Below are 21,169 nucleotides of genomic sequence, written 5' to 3'. Positions count from 1 at the left end.
CTTTACACTTCCAGACTAGTGAAAAGTGACCTTCATGTAAATGAGAATAAGCCCCAAAGGCTACACTGCAATAAAAGAACTGTGGCACGGCTGCAGCTATCCCAGGTCAGCTTACTCAGGCTCACAGGATGTGGGTTGCAGGGCTATAAAACTGCGGAGATGTTTAGGCTGGAGCCTGGGTTCTGAGACTCTTCGAGGGAGTGGCCCAGGCTCCAGCCAAGCCCAAACATCTACACTGCTATTGTTAACCCCTCAGCTTGAGCCCCGAGAACCCGAATCAGCTGACCCTGGCTCTGAGACTCGGTGCCATGGGATTTTTATTGCAGTGTAGACATACCCTTTGAGTCTGGATTTCATTGCATGCAATTCATTTGGGGAAGGTTCTCCTGAACTGTTTTTATCTCGTTTCAAGCAGATGGAACGCAACAAAGTCTGGAAGAGTTAAATATTAAGTATATTTTTCCCATATGTACAAATTTAATTAAATAGTCTCTGAACTTCCTCCCCCATATTCAAAAAGCCCCTTCTTTTGTACTATGAAACAATGGAATATTCTTGAATGTTAAAGGTTTTGAAATTAGCCTAAGTAGTGTGCAAGGTGGCCTGCAATGGAGAGAAAAAAGTGGTTTTGCCCTTTTTGCTTCCTTATGATATATAAAAGGAGGCATGAAAAGATTTTTAAAAGCATTTTTATTTTTTTCTAACCTTAGAAAGAAGAGAGCTAGCACGTCCCGATCTTTCCTGTTTTTGATGGAGGACTGGTGAACTGAAGAATATGCCCTTTCACCCCTCAACTGAAGAGACAGCATGTGTGCATGTAAAATCTATTGCAATAGGGCTTTTCTCCTAATTATTAAACAAAACAAATAACCCGCCCAAAAACCAAAACCAAACCAAATGAACAAAAAACAACAACTAAGCAAAGAGTTTTAAACAGTTTGATTTAAAATGTTTCCTTCTCAATTTCTCAAGCTTATCTTTTGTGATGTAATACCACCATGTGTTCTCCAGTCCTTCAAGGAGTCCTCCAGCAAAACCATGAAAGTCAAGGACTGATATTTCTAACATAAAAATTATCAGAGAAAATAATTAAAAATACACTTCTAAACAAACCAACCAACCTTTTGACCTTCTATAAGTTTACATATATATCCTATTAAAAAAAAAAGTACAAACATCTTTTCCCCTCCTGCACTGGTCATCTTTAATGGACAGACTGAAACTGCATAGGGAATGCAGTGGCATTTCTGGATTACTGTGTTTGCTTCTTCAGTTTTTATTGTCTACCTTTCAGGAGTTTCCAACCACTGGAAAATGCAGAGGATTCCGAACAAATCACAGCAAAGAAGAGAATGTAAAAATGCCACCAAGTTTTTAGCCTGCAGCATAATTCCCACTCCCCACTCTCTGACCAATTAGAAAAGCAGGGGAGGAGGGGAGTTCTTGACTGGTGAAGAGAGACAACAAATGAAGAGCAGTGACTCGTGCGCATACCTTGATGTTTATGGTTTCAGTCATATGCACAAAGTTTAGATCCATCAACAGGGAGGATTATAAACTGAGTTGTCAGATTAGCTCAAGTGAAAGAAAGTGTCTGTCTGAAAGATTTCCGATCTGCCATGGGATTTCCTCATCTTTTGTTAAATATGGGCAACTAATGCTATGAGTACTGATCACCTTTTGTATGTTTAAAATAAAATAATTTCTCATATTGATATGTTTTTTACAGCAGATTATTTTAAACTGGTTGCTAGGTTCTCTTACATTATCTGTCTAGAAGAGAACTGGTTAATCACACTGTTTATGTATGAATATACACTGTAGGACCCTTGATTTTCTACCAAGAGAAAATATATATATGTATATGTTGTAATTATTAATAATTCTATTCAAAGCATGTGTCGCTGATTAGGAGAGCAGTGCCTATATTTCAAAGCAAAACAGTAACACCCTATCTTTCTCACTAAATATTCCTAGCTTTCAAATGTTAGTAGGTCTTTAAATGCTCAGCAGATGGGTTGAGTATTAGAGAAATAAGGGGGAAAATGCAGAATTTGGTTAACAAGACATAAATTCATTTAAATTTTCTGTAAGAACATTTTCCTTCCACACATTGTTGTCCTGAATCTATATTTTTATATGCATGTTCTTATTTTAATATATTTAAGGAGAGTTCTGCAACTGAGGTAGTCGTGTTGCAACCCCCTTACATTTGCATTTCCTTTTTTTATTTATATATTGTTTTTTATTTGCATGCCAACCACAGAAAGACAATATTCATTCTCAGTAGATTCTAAGCGTTTGTCTCTCCAGAGCTTATTCTGCTTGAAAGATGCAGGTCACATGTCAAAGGCTGACAGCTGCATTTTTTATTCCTGTCAAAACGACTCTTAATTTTTCACGTGAAAACATACAAAGATGCTGATAGCTCAGTCTTTTCAGTCAGAGGATGTGAGAGGCATCTTCTAAGCGGGTCATCTCCTCAGGCAGCCTTATCCTGAGCTTCTAAATATTCCTGAAACTGTACAATAGAGTTTCACTTCTCACACAAGCAGGTAAACTTTACTGTGCAGGTGAATCTGGGCATTCTACTGAAACTGTGAATAAATTAAATGGACCCCATTTTAACCAATTCATTTAGGGTATTGGAGATCTGGATAAAATTTCTTTAAATACACACACACATTCACGCTATATTTTAACATATATTTTAATGCCCTTTAATCCTAATCTAGACATACCCATGTGTCCATAGCCTATTTAAGATTGTGAATATAGGTAAGTGTGTGCATGTCTTCAAGCCATGTTTAAATTAGCATGTTCAATATCTATCTTCAATATACACAAATATAGAATATTGTTTTTATTTATTTAAAAATTGCAAAATTTCTTTACAAAATCACACAGGTGGGACTTGAGAGGGCTGTTCCATTATTATCTTCAAACCTGCTAATACAATGTCATGGTTACCAAGTCCTCCCCACCACAAGCTCCTTGGCTGAAGTTATTCTCCTAGCAGAATTCTGTTCAAATGTTGACTCAGTCATGTTTATCACCCTCTATCTGCAAATGGGGAATGCCAATGCACCACCACCATGTGCTGAGAGATTCAACTGGATTATTTTTAGCTATGTACTTACATCAGATCAAGATGCCTTTATAGTATAACTGTATAACTTCTGTACTGGGTAAAATGAGAACAGGGTGCAAGGATTAAATTTTTAAATCTATCAAACAATTCACTATACTAATCCCTCCTCAATTATGTTGGTAATAGGCAAGATTATTTCATGTTAACTCTTAACAGTTCATGGGAATACATAAGAATAGGTCTTTAACCAGAACACTTTGCTACAGTACTCAACAACTTTCTGAGCAAAGCAGCAACACAAAATATATATATGCAACAATTAATGCAGAGAGCTAATTTTATCAATTTATAATGATCTCTCTGTCCAAATACTAAACAATGTAGTTTATGGAATGCATAACTACTAAAAAGACAAATCACTCCCATAATATATTCTTACCTAAGAATGTGTTTGATATATATTCTGAGACCTGATTGCCTGATCGGCTCATTTCAGATAAGTGGGTCAACTCCCTGTTGAGCATTCTTTTAAACTGGGGGGGAAAAAAAGAGAAAAAAGCAAAAAAAAGCATGTTAATGGCTAAGAAACAGTTAACTCAAAATAAGAAAATTGTATAGATTTATAATAAATAAATACATTATATTAAGAAGACACAGTAAACAGAGATCAACTGTGACAATAACAACACAAAATAATATTGCTTTACTTTGGAACTTCTCCATGGTTAGAAGACAGAATTAAAGATGGATATTTCCCAAAGATTCGGTGTCAGAGACATTGGGACCTTGTGAGCTTCTGAAAATTCTAACTGCAAGCATGTGCACACATGACTATAACTACTATTTTTGCTATTTCAATCTTCTGAATTTTAGATTTGGAGATAAATAACTAAGTTATATTCTATGTATACACAGAGGAACACTTTTTAGTTGTGCTAAGGAATGGGAAACCATTTTTGAACAACTCTGTACTATAGTTCTCCTTATCATACACATACACTCATTCTTTCCATATGGTTTGTTGCCATACATTTTGCAATTTTCTCAAGGTTTTTTATTTTTTTAAATAACTCAGAAGCTCAAATATCTTTGTAGGAAGGATCAAACATGTCAGTATCTCTTCTTTACTCTAAACCCATAACAAAAGCTTTCCCTGTGGAAGTGGTTTTTGGTTTATTTTCGTTTGAAACAAAGGAAAATAAGAATTGCCCAATGGATCAGATCAATGATGAACTAGTCCAGTATCACATCTCTGACAGGGAGTAGTAGCAGAGGCTTCAGAGAAATAACTTGCTCACAGATGAAGTTTCCTCCTTACTGCCTCCAGCTGCTAGTGGTTCACATATATATGGATCCTATTTCTGTACCTGGATATTCTCATTATCCATATAAATGTATAGTCCTTTCTTGAATCCTACTAAACTCTCGGCCTTGAGGATATCTTGTGGCAGTCAGTTCCACGGGGTAAGAACACATTGTGAAAAAAATCTTTACATTTGTTGCCTTTGAATGTAATTGAACATCTCCCTGTCCTTGTATTATGAGGAACAGTAAATAGTATTCAGCAATTAAAGTTACTTATTCCAATATACATTAACATGAATTTGTCAGCACTGAATTTCATCAGTCATTGTGCTATCCCTTCACCTAATTTTGTTAGGTTCCTCTGAAACATCTCACAATATTTTCTAGTCTTGACTAACTCAAATATTTTGTATCAATTAGTTGCAAATATTTCCTCTCTCACTGTTCTTCATCTCCTTTTCCATATCATCGTCATATTAAATAATGCTGGCCCCAGAACATGTCCCTAAGGCACCCCACTGTAAAAATTTTGCCATGTTGAAAACTGGTAATTAATCCTGTTCTTTTTCTGTCATTTAGCTGGAAAAGCAGGCTGAAAAAATTAGCTCCTCTCATGTTGTCACTGAAGCCCTTTCTTCCAGAATGCCTTGTACAGTGAATATTATTAAATATTTTAAAACTGTATTTGTAAGTCATTGACATTATGATGGTGTTCTTCATATACCATGGTAAATTTATCTTTTTGAAAATGTAGCTGCATAACAATCAGTCACCACTGCATTTGCTATCTCTACCTCTTTGCTTCCATCTGGACATATGATTAGCCCAGGAAGCTCTCTCTATGAAGTCTGAATTCTCTTTCTGTCATAAGCCAAATGCTCAATTTTGATCTTGGATATACTACACTGGAGCATACTATTATACCCTTCTAAAAATTAGAAACATATTACATATGCAGAGTTATGGATTTTAAGAACTACATGGCAATACACAACAGGAGCAATCACTGGACTTTTAAAACCTAATTCAGAGCTATAGTGTTGCTATGTTTAAACATCAAAAAAGCATGAGTTGGGCCCCAAAAATCAAGTGGCTTAAAAATCATGAAGATTTTATAAAAATTGGGGCGTTTGCCTTGTGGTTTTTGAGCCTTTAGAGTGCACCATGAGGGCTAGAAACCATCATTTTAAAAAAACTAAGTTTAGATTCTCAAATACGCACTTTGGGCTTTGAGTCCAGGAGCTAGAGCTTTAAATAAAACAGTAACTATCAGAAAAAAGAAGAGGAGTACTTGTGGCACCTTAGAGATTAACACATTTATTTGAGCATAAGCTTTCGAAGGCGACAGTACTCCTGTTCTTTTTGCTGATACAGACTAACACGGTTGCTACTCTGATAACTATCAGAAGACGCTTAATAAAATTGCAAGAGTTGGCAAGTGTGTGTGTGAGTTATATGTTCCTGTACTAGACATCTTCACTTTAACTTAAGCCCTGTCTAAACTTAAAATTTAGATCGACATAGCTATGTCGCTCACAGAGGGGAATTCACACCTCTGAGCATCATAGTGAACCCAATCTAAACCCCCAGCGCAGATGTGGCTAGGTGGATGGAGACATTCTTCCATTGACCTAGCTACCGCCACTCAGGGAGGTAGATTACTACATTGATGGAAAAAACCCTTTTGTTGATATAGGAAATACCTACCCTACGAGTGCTACAGAAGCACAGCGGCAGCATTGAAGCTGTGCTGCTCGTTGTGAAGACATAACCTAAAAATTCCATTAGAACCACTTACACCCAATCTACTGATATCTAGGGAAGTTCAATTGTTGAAATGTATATGCTGCCTTTATTAAAGTTCCTAATATGTATTTAGGCACCTAACTTTTGGCACTCAAATTTGAAAATTTTGATTGAACAGCCTAAGAAAGTTAGTCTATCTAGTCTAAAGAGATACAACTTCTTTTGGTAGATTATTCCACATCCTAATACATCTCACCTTCAGGTTATTTAAGACTAAATTCTCTCTTTCTTTAATAATACACTTTATTCCTGTTACCACTCACAATAGTTCCTTCCCTTCCTTGATGTATACACCTAGACAATTCCGTCTTTCATTTTTGTAGATGTAGCACAGCATTAATGGTAGTCTTTATCACTTAGGAAAGATTGTCCTGGAATTTCTGCTGACCATGATAACTGCTTAAAAGTCTACACTCTTTTTAATTTCACAGTAACCGGCCTGATGCAGATCTTTGGTCTCTCATCTGTCTATCTTATGCACAGGTAATTTTAAACAATATAATCTAATCTAGACTGCCACACAGTATGAAATTGTACAAATATGTTGGTCAATGCTTTCTACTTTCCTACTATTCGATAATAGGGATACTAATATTAAAATAAAGCTCCTACCAACTCCAAACCTCCACAAAACAAACAAAAAGGTCAATAACAATATTTGGAGTAAAATCCAGGATTTCACCCTTGGCCTTCAACCAGACTGGAAGTATAAATCCCAAATCTATCCTTCAGTTTATTTACCATACTTAAGGTACATAACCAACAACGCTTTTGATATGATTTGCTAACTTCATTTTAAAAACATCTGGACAGTGTTTAACATTGATTTTCTTTTTTAATTAAATATGACAGAGCTAGGTGACTTTATCAGCACTAAGATGTATGTTCTGTTGAAGTCCTTTTAAAGTTAGTCTTTGAAATAACATATGCTGCCAGTGAAAGAGAGATGCTGTTGTTATTAGGGGGCCAAGACTCAGAAACATATAGATATTCATGTGTTTGAGTTTCTAATGGAGGATTGGGTTAGTGATGAAACAGTCCAGATTTTTTGTCATTGTTGTCATCGTATGCTGGTTTACTGTAGTTATTTATTATTTGATACTCTTTAATTCAGAAATTCTCACATGCAGTATTCTGTTCTTTCAAGAAACATTATTATGAAATAATAAATCAAATAATAAAATAATAATAATAGACATAACAATTTGGGCCATGTTGTCTCCTGCTGGGTTCACTGATCTCTCATTTGACTTCATCTGGGGCCAAGAGTGCACTTCAAAAGGCAAGCAGAATACGTTGCCCTGCAGCATCAACTCACAGCATGTTTGTTCATCCATGCATTGTCGTTTTAGAATGAAACTGTGCTTGGCACTCAGATGGCCCACTGCAAGATCTTAGCTTAAATCACATAGGTTCTTGCCACGGCTGTGGGTCAGCACAGTATACATTTCCCAGCCTGCAAGTAAAAGCCTCCCTAAGGGTATGAAACTTGGTTAAAATGTCTATACCCTGATGATTTGTAAGTTACAGAAATAGTAATATTGATCAGCTAGGAAGTGCTTTTACATTTCCAGACATTGCACATTCATGATCAAAGAAATAAAACTGCTTGTTTGAGAAAACTCTAGGGTTTCAAAATGGCATAAAAAAAAGTCAACCAAAATTTGGAATAATTACTGTTAATTATTAATTTTATATAATGTTAAATTGAATAAAAAGTTGTATTTTGAAAAAACCCAAACCAACTACTGCACAATTTTAAATAATTTTTAAATTCATAATATGCAAAATCTATTGCTCCTAAGATACATATTCCAAATTTCACAGAATTTTCATTTGTGTCTGTTTACTTTATTAAGAATTTATTCAAACATTATTTTGTTAGAGGAGATAATATACAAATGATATTTGAATAGTACTCTGTGCAGAACACCTTGCAATGGTTCTTTGGAGAATTTTGACAATTTCTTGCAGTATTAATTGTTCTCAGTCAACACCTTTTACATACATGTAACATTTCTCTGGGGTTATATTTACAGTGCATTGAACCCTGAAGTCTCAAGGATGGTAATTAGGTTCAAAGTAAATTTATGGTAATAAAATAATTTGGCTTGTGTGTTTAATTTTATATCTACAGCTTTTTGGAGTTAAAATTTAAAAACTTTCACATAGTTTTTGTGATAATCTTGTCCTCAGCACAAAGCTTTAGTAAAGGGGCTTCATGCAGGGAGCTGTGTATGTGTTTGAATACACTGAATCCCGCCCACAATATATGGGGGGCAACTACCCAACCATTTTGCTGCAGCTCAGGGGCTGTATTAATGGCTACAGTCTACTGCACCCTCCTGCAATAACACAGAATTTGTGGCTAGTGGAAGCAGGCAGCTTTTGGACAAACTGGCCATAGCCTTTCCAATCCCTCAGTCTCAAATCTTTCATGGACAAAGCCACTCTGGAACATTGATTAAAACAATTAAAAAGATAGTTCTAGAACTAAAATAAAAATAAATTATTTTTATTGCAGCATATTTGTAAATCTTTACATTCTAAAAAACCTCCAGATGTGATAGAAAAGCTATTTAATATCGACTGGCCCTACTGGCTAATTCTTAGTCCTTACGTACTCTTTACTAATGCAAAACTACCTTTCAATAGGAGTCTTGCCTGAATGACGATTTCATGTTTGAGCCCACGGTGTTTAATAAACCTCAAGGTCATGCTTAAGCTTTTATGTTCAAGCATGCTAAAGGGATATATATTGTATTCATCTCAGCTCCGAGATAAATGACATTTATTGGTGTAAAGAACGATGCTTTTGGTAAACAATGTAGGGATATTCCATAGGAACAATTCTCAAAAATATTTTAACAAAATATAAGGTACTTGCCAAAGCATACAGAAATATGTAAAGCTATTATCCAGTAACAGTTTTAAATGTGCTATGTTTCATTGTATCTAGGACAGTCTTTTCTTCTTTAGAATTTCAGAAATATCCTAAATTCTATAAATATTTATTGTCAGAAGACAAGATCAAATCTTTATGGCTGGAAGATTTTCCCAAAAATACTTACATTGTGCAATGTATTTGTAAATATAATATACCAAATTCTATTCAAATACTTATTCAGCTTCTTAGCTAAAATCATTGTCTATGCACACTGTATGAAGCTACCATGCACAGAAGACATGTTTCATCATGTCTAATCAGGTAAGGCTGTTACATTGCCTACTAAAATTCAATTAGCAAAAGATCAACCCATTTTAAAGGCTTCAGCAGAGAGATGGAAAACTGGTTGAACACCTGTGTTTTAGAAAATCAGAGCAATATAAATAACTGTGTGATTGTCTAAGAAATATTTCTGAAAGAATTTTTTTAAATGCTTAACATTTAGATGTACTCTGGAGAATGGAAAATAATTTCAATTTAGATTTTGATAAATGATAAGGAGAATCCAGCTAACTGGCATAATGAAAAACATTCTCTTCACAGATGACTGAACAAAATATTTGAGAATATACTGTAACAATTCTGCATTAGCAGAGAGAGCATAGAATGACGTAACAGGGGTTTTCCATTTCTCATTTTTAAGATTCTAAGACAAAGCTGTGATCCTCTTAGTATTAATACAATCGCGCATAAAAAATCTTGTTCTAGGTGAAAACAATGTCTGCATTATATTTAGTACAATAATTTTGTTCCTATATTGGACTATTTAGTTTAGAATGAATACATAGTAACAATTTTATTTAAAACACTATGATCTGGAACAGCTATTGCATGTTAAACGTCTGATGATGAAGTTATATTTTAATACATATTCCATGAACAAAATTAGCAAGGCAACCCAGATTTTTGTATATGCATATGCAGCCATATAACTAGAAGACAAATAAAGCCCGAATATGATTTTGTACTAAGTTGATTCTGCACTGTGTACTAATTAGAATACTGATTTAATTCATCACTGCAAAGCTTTCCGTAACAGATAATGTGGAACAACTAATTTGAAGTTGTTCCACATTCAACACAGTTCAGTACTTGGAGAACACAATTTTCAGTCTCTTTGTGTTTTAAAGAAAACCTCTCTCTCTCTCTCTCTCTCTCACACACACACAAGCACACACAGACATGCATGCAGGTAAAAAGAAAATGTTACTTAAAGATACCATTCATAATTGCACAGTAATTCAGCTAATAAAAACCAATATGAGTCATACATTCATCCATTATTCTCAACCCATTCACTTTAATCACACGTTCCTTAGCATATGGTACAGTATTTCAACTTTATTTTCTAGAATAGCTTTTTCCTGTCTAAAAAAGTCTATTTTTGTAGCATGATTCTGTTAAAATCTTTTTTAAAAAAATAATTCTACTGATTTTCTTTTAACTTTACATAGGCAGCTATACACCATGTGTTTGGTCTAAATAAGGACTATACCTTTATCACCTATTTTTTATTATATATTAATAATATTTTAAAATATACAAATATACCTTCTGGGAAAGAATGTATACAGTGTGGTGCACTATTATTGCTCAAAGGGGGCTCTCTTTTCTGATTCTCATCTTCACAATCATATTACCCCCAAACATACTGTCCATTATTCATATATTGCAAATCAAAGTTCTTAAAAGATAAAACAAAAATCCTACCTTAATGTAGCCCCAAGAAACTGAGAGTAAATAGTTTGCTTCAGGCATTTTTGATTTTTTATACTACCAGTTTAACTAAAAATATTTAGTTCTTCTCTATCTGATACTGTAAAAGAGTCTCCAGAAGAAAGGTTGTTATTATTATTTAGTTACTTTTTCTCATCTGAAGGTTCTCTGCAACTAGGTAGATATGAGGTATTTGGACATGAAATCCAATTGCGTGGTCTTCTGACTGTATAAATGCCATTTGTAAAACTCCAGACGTTCAAGGACTAGCTTGAAGAGACAGATTGGATGAGGTGAAGAAAAATCTAAAGAGCTGAGGATCTGCATACTTCCTGAACACCAGGACTTAATGAATAATGTATGTCAAGATGCTCAGCTGCTGGAAAGACTGGTTCTATCAACAGCTACCAAATAAGGACCCGAGGGGAAAGTCACGAACAGTATCAACTAATCCCTCCCACAAACCCCAACTAGGAGCCAATTGTATTTCAACCTAAAAGATATCAATGCAGGGGATAAAGACATGCTGTATGCTAATTTCTGATTGGTTAACATGGGTGAATCTCCTGGGAACAGAATATTTCTTCTTTTCTATGCTAAAGTCTATTTAATAATGGCATTCCTGCCTTTAGCATTATCTCCAAAAGAAAAAGAAAAAAAAGACTGATTAGCTTAACTTTTTTTTATTGTCAGTATCATTTACCAGCTCCATTCAAAGGGCATGTAGAACCTATCAAAAAAAAAATAGGTACAGCAGGTATTCTACACACACTCCATGTCATTTGTCCAGTCTCTTCAACCTTTTAGTGGGAAAGGAACACATCTGAATCTTATGAGTGATGGAAACCAGAAGAATAAAGCTTCCAGGATTCTTAAATATATGTGACCTCTGTAGCAATGAAAATACTTTTTCTTTTGATGCCATCTGAATTAAAAAACAGATCAATTACTGCCTGGCCATGGATCAGTCTGCTAACTCAAAACGTTCTGCTATTTCAGCAGACAAAAATCACCTATTATTAAGATGGAATAACACAAGCCAACCTACAATCTTACAGTTATAAATACATGTAAAGCTTCCATGCAGAAAACAGAACAAAGGCACTGTAGTCATGAAATTTTTGCCGTAGCTATGCAACTTTTCACTCCAGTGTCATACCAGATTAATGTAATTAATTACAGTTATACCTCACAGAAAAGAAGCGATTAGTTAAAAAGTGATGCATGTCAATGAGCTGACTCAGAGCTCTAAATGAAATATGCTTGCATCTGCCACTCAGCAAACAATTAAACTCAGAAAGATGAATAAATTATTTGCACCCGTTGGTGTAAAACTTGTGCACTACTGCGACAAATTTCAGAGTCTTTGTTGTATCATAAGAAGGGACAATTTTCTAACGTGACAATGGTGAATGCCTAAAGACAAGATGAATGAGGTCGAGCATTCAATCTTAGCCCCCACTGCTGATTCATTAGAAGATGCTGACTGACAATAGTTAAGAGGGAGCTTTTGGCTGAAGTGTTTTTTACCCCACTGAGCGATGATGCTAGAAAGCAATCTCAGCAGTGCTAAGTGCTTGAAAGGGAATCAAACCCTAGCAAAATCAATCACACACAAAAAATAATGAAATTAACAGATCTCCTTACAGGAGAACTGGAATGCAATGGAAATACAGCAAGCAGGTACAGCTACCATATACCTCTGGCACAGTGTACAGTATATTGGTAAGGAGAATATTATACAATGAAATGTTATTGTATATTTCAAAAATGTAACAAGATTTGAGTGAATACATTACTGAAAAATATTCTCTTGCACACATAGAGACACAATGCAATGTGTCTCACTCTTCTGGGCTTATATAGGGAAAATGTCCATAAAATATTTTACCTTTGGAAACACAGGTTGGCCACTACAGCCTCAACAGAACATTAAAATGGTTCCAAAAAGGTATTTGAGGAAAAATGTAGTTTGAAGAATCACTGTCATAGGACACAGTTAACCTACTATATAGAACTGTGAGCTATATGCTAGGGAAGGGCTTTTTATTTAGCATGAAAGCAGCAGGCCACATATGTTATATTGTTTTCACACTCCTAGTCAGCTTCTGCAGATGAGCACTGCTGCCACCTATTGGTTACCAAAATTACAAATTAAACATATCTTTTGCTGATTTTTCAAATTAAATATGGTGAAAATGATGCAATAAAACTTCGGTCTTAAAAGTCACAGAAGAGGGTTATGACTAATCCGCAGACCAAATTTCCTTAAAATTTTTGTTCGGATTAAATGGGCACAGGTTATTGCACTGTGATTTGCATGCAGAGAGGGGAGGGGTAGCTCAGTGGTTTGAACACTAGCCTGCTAAACCCAGGGTTGAGAGTTCAATCCTTCAGGAGATATGGGACAAAAATCGGATGGATGATTTAATTGGGGTTTGATCCTGCTTTGAGCAGGGGGTTGGACTAGATGATTTGCATGCAGAGAGGAGCATTTTCTGGCAGATTTCTCCTGCTCTGCTTGTATGGCATATCTGTGGCACTGTTTTATTTTCAGAGAGCCTGCAGAATGCTCTTAGAAATCTGGGGATGCGAAAAGGGTTGGGACCGGGCAGTCCAAGAGTGGTGAATTATGCAGGGCCAGGGAATTACATTTTTCTTCATTAGCCCCATAGACATTTCTGATAAAAGTTTAATAGTCAGGGGCTCCAACACCTTTAAAGTGGCCCTCCAATATGATTCTTTTTAATAGAGTCTGTGAGGCAACTTTGGATGCTTAGCACCAGGGACAGATGTTACAGTCCACAGAGCCAGCAGGAAATTCCCTGCCTCTTAACCTACTGTTGAGGGAGGAGGTGAAAACCATGCCATGGAAGGTACTACATTAACAGCCAACATATATTTTACTGTGTATTGGATGAAACCTGCATTCACGAAGCTCTCATTGCAGTGTATAGTAAGAATGAACATTACAAAGGTGTTTCCAGCCACTGTTCTTATTTTGCTGTGTAAAGTCTGGTTCGAGAGTTAGCTAAAGCTAGTCCTTAAATACAATATTTTTTTAAAATCTTTGCTAAAAATACAAAAGCTGCTTCAGGGAAGGAATATTTTAGAAGAGCTCTTTAAAAAAATTATGCCTGCTGCTACTCTATCTGAAAATACTATATATTTTACTAATTATTATTCTCTAGATAAACATGTACTTTAAAATTACAATTTAGGGTTTGTCTACGCTTAAACTGCTACAACGGTGAGCTTCAGTGTAGAATGCTGAGGAGTTCTCCTGTCAGAGTAGGTAATTCACCTCCTCAAGAGGTGGTAGCTAGCTTGAGAGAAGAATTCTTGTCTGTATGGGGACTTAAAGGTGTGGATTTCTCATGCTCATGATTGACATCGTTAAACTGACCTAATTGTCTAGTATAGATAAGGCCTTAGTGAAGAAGAGAATTACATTTATTATCTAGAAAATGTTAAATTCCTGTGATGAGGTTTGTGGGTTCATGCAAGATTTTGCAAGGTTTTTTTTAAGATGTTTACAGGATTTCTATAAAGCTACGTGAATACTTTGCTGAGTTTGCAGAGTGCAATTCCTGCAACATACAAGGGCCTGGCAATCTTTTCAGCTGATGGCTGTTAAAATGTGACTTATATTAGTAGTGATTTATACTGTTGATAACTAATTCACACATCATGGAATAAATCTATAATTTGTTTTAGAACCATTAACTCATCCTGATAGGAACTGGCAAGTCACCCAATATACTTCACTATCATCATTTTGCTGGTGACGCTAACATGTCACCTGACTTTTGGCTGGGAGGAAAAACATTGTGGACCACCTCACAATTTTAAACTTGGAAAATTCACACACATCTGACTCATTTACAGTAATCTTTTTGTCTGATTCTCATTTTCAGTTCCCAAAGTTGGAATGAGTCACTATTGGGTCATAGGAGATTGTGTAGGACAGAAGGATTTACAGTAAATAGTAGTCATGCACAATAACCACCCAGGATAAAATGGGACAAGGAAAGAACTGGGAAACAGCAGAAATTCAGGCACTCAAAAGGTGCTCTTAATGTACATAAGGGTAAAATGGGATATTCCAAGGATTCTCCTCTCCAGATAATGAGTATGGTAAATGAGAATGGTAAAATTGTTAATGATGCGGCTGAAAAAGCAGAAGTGTTCAATAAATATTTCTGTCTGGTATTTGTTAAGAATCAGGATGATTTGCTTGTATAACATAAGGATGATGAAGTACTTTCCAGACCACTAGTAACTAAGGAGGTGGTTAAACAACATATACCAGGGATACTGGAATAAATATTTTTAAATCTGCAGGCCTGGGTAAGTTGCACCCAAGAGTCCTAAAAGAACTGGATGAAGAGAGATCTCTGGCTGCTGATGTTAATTTTTAATAAATCTTGGAATACTAGGGAAGTTCTTGAACACTGGATGAGTGGTAACGTACCAATACTCAAAAAAGGACAAATGAGATGACTCAGGTAACTATAGCCTGGTTAGCTGAACATCAATTTGAGGTGAAATAATGGAAAAGCTGATGAGATCCAATTAATAAGGAATTAAGGATTGCACTACAATTATGGCCACTCAATGTGGTTTTATGGAAAACAGGTCTTGTCGCAGAAACCTAATTTCATTCTCTGAGATTATAAAAGTTTGTTAATAAAGATAACAGTGTAGATATAATATACTTGGACTTTTGTAAGGCATCTGACTTAATAACACATAACCTTTTGATTAAAAAATCAGTACTATACAATATAAAAAAGAACATTAAATATATTAAGTAAAGGCTAACTGACAGATCTCCAAAAATAGTCGTTAATGGGAAATAATCATCAAATGGTGGTATTTCTAATGGTGTTCTGTAAGTACCAGTAGTAGGCCTGACACTACTCAACATCATCAGCCAGGATGTGAAAGTAAATATAAATCACAGCTGCTAAAATCTGCAGATGACACAAATACTGGCAGAATAGTAAATGATGATGATGACAGGACAATCATAAGGAGCGATCTGAGCCCATTCACACAAAATGCATTTTAATGCAACCAAATACAAATGATACATCTAGGAACAAGGAATGCAGGATAAACCTACAGAATGGGGGACTGTAGCCTGGAAAGCAGTGACTCTGAAAAGGATTTAGGGGTTATAGTAGATCATGAGCTCCCAGTGTGATGATGTGGCAAAAAGGGCCAATGTGATTTTCTGATATATAAACAGGGGAGTAGTAAGAAGCAGCAAATAGGTTATTTTACCTTTGTATATGGCATTAGTGAGACCACTACTGGAGCACTGCATCCAGTTTTTGTGTTAACATAGTTAAAAAGATGTCGAAGAACTGGAGAGGGTGCTGAAAAGAGCTTACTAAAATGATTCAAAGTCTGGAGCAAATGCTTTACAGTGAGAGATTCAAAAAGCTCATTATGTTTATTTTATCAAAAATAAGATTTAGAGATGACTTGATCACAAAGTGTAAGTACCTGAATGGGGAGAAAATACAGGGTACTGGAAGACTCTTTAATTCAGTGATGAAGGCATAACAAGATTGAAAAGCTGGAAGCTGAAGCCAGACAAATTCAAATGGGAACTAAGGCACAATTTTTTAACAGAACAGAGTGTGATTAACCATTGCCAAACACAAGTAACTGTGTGAAATGTAATGGCCTGTGATATACACATCAGTCTAGATGATCTAATGGTCTCTTCTGGCCTTAAACTGTATGAATCCATGAGTATTTGTCAAAATAATTCCAGGGTGGATGTCATATCAAAAGAATCACTGCAATAATTACTGTTAATTTCAGATTGTTCTGCAGAAATCTCTCTCGCCTTCAACAGAATATTAACTCCCTAACTATCTGTAAATTAGATGTAAAAGTATTGTAAGAATGATAAGAATCTTTTAAATAAATTATGCTGTGTTGCTTTTTTAAAGAAGAATGGGCTTTTACATTAAAATAAACGTTGAACCAAAGTGATGGTGGGATGGTGTTAGCTAAAGGGTTGGACTGCATTCAGTCATGGCTTTCTCAGTTCACTGCAGCAAATTAACCCATCTACTGTGGGATCTTCACCATGCAAGAATTCTAACTTCTAAGAGGATAAACCTCAAAGGACAGTTAGACTCCAGTGCTGTCAGCCACCAAAGAATTTTCCCTAAAGCATCTTGACTCCTAAGGATTTAAAAGCTGTATAGTACATGTATAATGAAATCAGGACTATCATTAAAATTATCTCAAATTTTCCTATCATAAAAGAAGCAGCAGTAAATACCTAGATGCAGTTCAGTTAAAACTATCTATTGATTCCCCTTAAATCCCTGACACATCAGACATATTTAGAAATGTTCAACATCAACCAAAATTTTATCTCCATTTTGCAAGAACCACAAATATCTGGGTATTGGGTTCTCTTCTTATCAATCCCAGCTATAGTACAAACCGAAGGCAGTGATTTAGTCATTATAAGGAGAGGTCCACAGGCTTTTATTAATCCCATAATTTTGCAGAGCTTAGAAGAATGGTTTCATAATGTTGTCCAAATGGCCCCCCTGGTAAAGATTAATTATGGATATCTGCAGATATTCTCACAGGAGTCCTGCCTATGGACCATCTGTAGAGCACACCAGAAGAACCTACAGATTCTGCTTAATAAATGATTTTTAAAGGGTTTTTTGTTTTTGTTTTAAAGAACCAGTACAATGTTCTGACAGGCAGGAGCATATTTCTGAGGAGGATTGAGGAACAGAGGTGGAAATTATAGATTTTCCTGAAGACTATGAGAAAAGCCTCAAATCCCTAAAACACAGTATTTGCGTTCCTTTCTGGAATTTGCATACCTCTCACAACACACCTTTTAAGATCCATGTGTCGTACATATACCTTTCACAACATGGTAACGTTTAGTAAGGCTTTTGATATTGTCTCGCAAACCCTTCTCATAAACAAACTAGGGAAATACAACCTAGATGGAGCTACTATAAAATGGGTGCATAATTGGTTGGAAAATCATTCCCAGAGAGTAGTTGCCAGTGGTTCGCAGTCAAGCTGGAAGGGCATATTGAGTGGGGTCCTGCAGGGATCAGGTCTGGGTCCGGTTCTGTTCAATATCTTCATCAATGATTTAGATAATGGCATAGAGAGTACACTTATAATGTCTGCGGATGATACCAAGCTGGGAGGAGTGGCAAGTGCTTTGGAAGATAGGATTAAAATTCAAAATGATCTGGACAAACTGGAGAAATGGTCTGAAGTAAATAGGATGAAATTCAATAAGGACAAATGCAAAGTATTTAAGCCCATTAATGGCTATTAGCCAGGATGGGTAAGGAATGGTGTCCCTAGCCTCTGTTTGTCAGAGGGTGGAGATGGATGGCAGGAGAGAGATCACTTAATCATTGCCTGTTAGGTTCACTCCCTCTGGGGCACCTGGCATTGGCCACTGTCGGCAGACAGGATGCTGGGCAGGATGGACCCTTGGTCTGACCCAGTATGGCCATTCTTATGTTCTTAAGTACTTCAGTTTAGAGGGAACAATGAGTTGCACACATACAAAATGGGAAATGAGAAATGATTGCCTAGGAAGGAGTACTGCAGAAAGGGATCTGGGGGTCATAGTGGATCACAAGCTAAATATGAGTTAACAAGTGTAACACTTGCAATAAAAGCAAACATCATTCTAGAATGTATTAGCTGAAGTGTAGTAAGAAAGACACAAGAAGTAATTCTTCCGCTCTACTCTGCGCCGATTAGGCCTCAACCGAGTATTGTGTCCAGTTCTGGGTTCCACATTTCAGGAAAGATGTGGACAAACTGGAGAAAGTCCAAAGAAGAACAACAAAAATGATTAAATGTCTAGAAAATATGAGCTCTGAGGGAAGACTGAAAAAATTGGGATTGTTTAGTCTGGCGAAGAAAAGACAAGGAAGGGACATGATAACAGTTATCAAGTACATAAAAGGTTGTTATAAGAAGGGAGAAAAATTGTTCTCCTTAACCTCTGAGGATAGGACAAGAAGGAATGAGTTTAAATTGCAGCAAGGACAGTTTAGGTTGGACATTAGGAAAAACTTCCTAACTGTCAGAGGGTTAAGCACTGGAATAAATTGTCTAGGGAGGTTGTGGAATCTCCATCATTGGAGATTTTTAAGAGCAGGTTAGACAAACACCTGTCAGGGATGGTCTAGATAATACTTAGTCCCGCCATGAGTGCAGAAGACTGGACTAGATGACATCTTGAGGTTCCTACCAGTCCTATGATTCTATGATATCTGCTTATTCACACAGAATAGCTTCCCTAAATGTGGAGCCCAGAAAACAGAACTAACTGGAAAGCATTTGATTTTTTTAAATTGTGCCATACATTGCTTATGTTTTTGATGTTTATGCTACAGCTAGAGTTCTCAGTGTACATGGACAGCAATTGGGATATATGCTTTTTTACTAAATAATATTTGTAAGTAACGTCAAAATCAGAGCTAGGCTACCTCGGAACTTGAACAGAATAATCTTGGAGGAAGAGAATGCTTAGGGCCAGTTTCACCCTGAACACAATCCCTTATTACTGCTGCTTTTGCACTTGGTGATGCATCTTACCTAGAGCATGCAGGGAACCGGACTAGATGACCTCTCAAGGTCCCTTCCAGTCATACGATTCTATGTAGTGTACCTCATCCAATGCACTAAACTTTCCAATAACAACTGTATGGGTGAAACCAGACAATCACTATGCTTTCAAATGAACTCACACAGAAAAATGATAAAAGACAAAAAACCATATCATACATGGGTGAACACTTTTCACAAAACAGTGACTCCATATCCAAACTCTTTGTCCTCATAGACTCATAGACTTTACGGTCAGAAGGGAACATTATGATCATCTAGTCTGACCTCTTGCACAATGTAGGCCACAGAATCTTACCCATCCACTTCTGTAACAACCCCTTAACCTATGTCTGAGTTACTGAAGTCCTCAAATCGTGGTTTGAAGACCTCAAGCTGCAGAGAATCCTCCAGCAAGTGACCCGTGCCCCATGCTGCAGAGGAAGGTGAAAAACCTCCAGGGCCTCTGCCAATCTGCCCTGGAGGAAAATTCCTTCCCGACCCCAAATATGGTGATCAGTTAAACCCTGAGCATGTGGGCAAGACTCACCTGCCAGCACCCAAGAAAGAATTCTCTGCAGTAACTCAGATCCCATCCCATCTAACATCCCATCACAGACCAGTGGGCATACTTACCTGTTGATAATCAAAGATCAATTGCCAAAATTAATTGCCAGAATTAGGCTATCCCATCATACCATCCCTTCCATAAACTTATCAAGCTTAGTCTTAAAGCCAGATATGTCTTTTGCCCCCACTACTCCCCTCGGAAGGCTGATCCAGAACTTCACTCCTCTAATGGTTAGAAATCTTCATCTAATTTCAAGTCTAAACTTCCTAGTGTCCAGTTTATACCCATTTGTTCTTGTGTCCACATTGGTACTAAGCTTAAATAATTCATCTCCCTCCCTAATATTAATCCCTCTGATATATTTATAAAGAGCAATCATATCCTCTCTCAATCTTCTTTTGGATGGGCTAAACAAGCCAAGCTCTTTGAGTCTTCTTTCATAAGACAGGTTTTCCATTCCTCGGATCATCCTAGCAGCCCTTCTCTGAACCTGTTCCAGTTTGAATTCATCCTTCTTAAACATGGGAGACCAGAACTGCACACACTATTCCAGATGAGGTCTCACCAGTGCCTTATATAATGGTACTAACACCTCCTTATCTTTGCTGGAAATGCCTCACCTGATGCATCCTAAAACTGCATTAGCTTTTTTAATGGCCATATCACATTGGCAGCTCATAGTCATCCTGTGATCAACCAATACTCCGAGGTCCTTCTCCTCCTCTGTTACTTCCAACTGATGTGTCCCCAATTTATAACTAAAATTCTTATTATTAATCCCTAAATGCATGACCTTGCACTTTTCACTATTAAATTTCATCCTCTTACTATTACTGTAGTTTACAAGGTCATCCAGATCTTCCTGTATGATATCCCGGTCCTTCTCTGTGTTAGTATCCTCAAAGAAAACCTGTACAACACCTTCAAAACATGAGCCTGGGAGCCTAAATTCGTAACTTTGCAAAAACCATGATCTTAATCAAGACACTAGATTTATGTGTGACAGACTTGAAGGTGGCAATTTTGCAACAAAAAAATTTCAAAAACAGACTCCAAAGAGAGACTGCTGAACTCGACTTAATATGCAAATTAGATA

The 21,169-nt window shown here is 36.4% G+C and overlaps 1 protein-coding gene across 8 annotated transcripts in view; it reads right to left on the bottom strand.

Moving 5' to 3' along the window:
* PDE4D (phosphodiesterase 4D) overlaps positions 1-21,169 on the bottom strand; it is a 960,682-nt gene that overhangs the window by 14,590 nt on the left and 924,923 nt on the right. For 7 of the 8 annotated variants that reach the window (XM_030567589.1, XM_030567587.1, XM_030567590.1 and 4 more), the window contains one exon: positions 3,531-3,624. In XM_030567589.1, the coding sequence (XP_030423449.1) occupies positions 3,531-3,624 (94 nt within the window). Of the gene's footprint in view, positions 1-3,530; positions 3,625-10,859; positions 11,219-21,169 lie in introns of those variants that run through there. The other variant, XM_030567594.1, reaches the window with a different exon arrangement.

Source organism: Gopherus evgoodei, chromosome 6, assembly GCF_007399415.2.
Source record: "Gopherus evgoodei ecotype Sinaloan lineage chromosome 6, rGopEvg1_v1.p, whole genome shotgun sequence".
Lineage (NCBI taxonomy): Eukaryota > Metazoa > Chordata > Testudines > Testudinidae > Gopherus > Gopherus evgoodei.
This window is presented reverse-complemented; position numbering and strand designations above follow the sequence as displayed.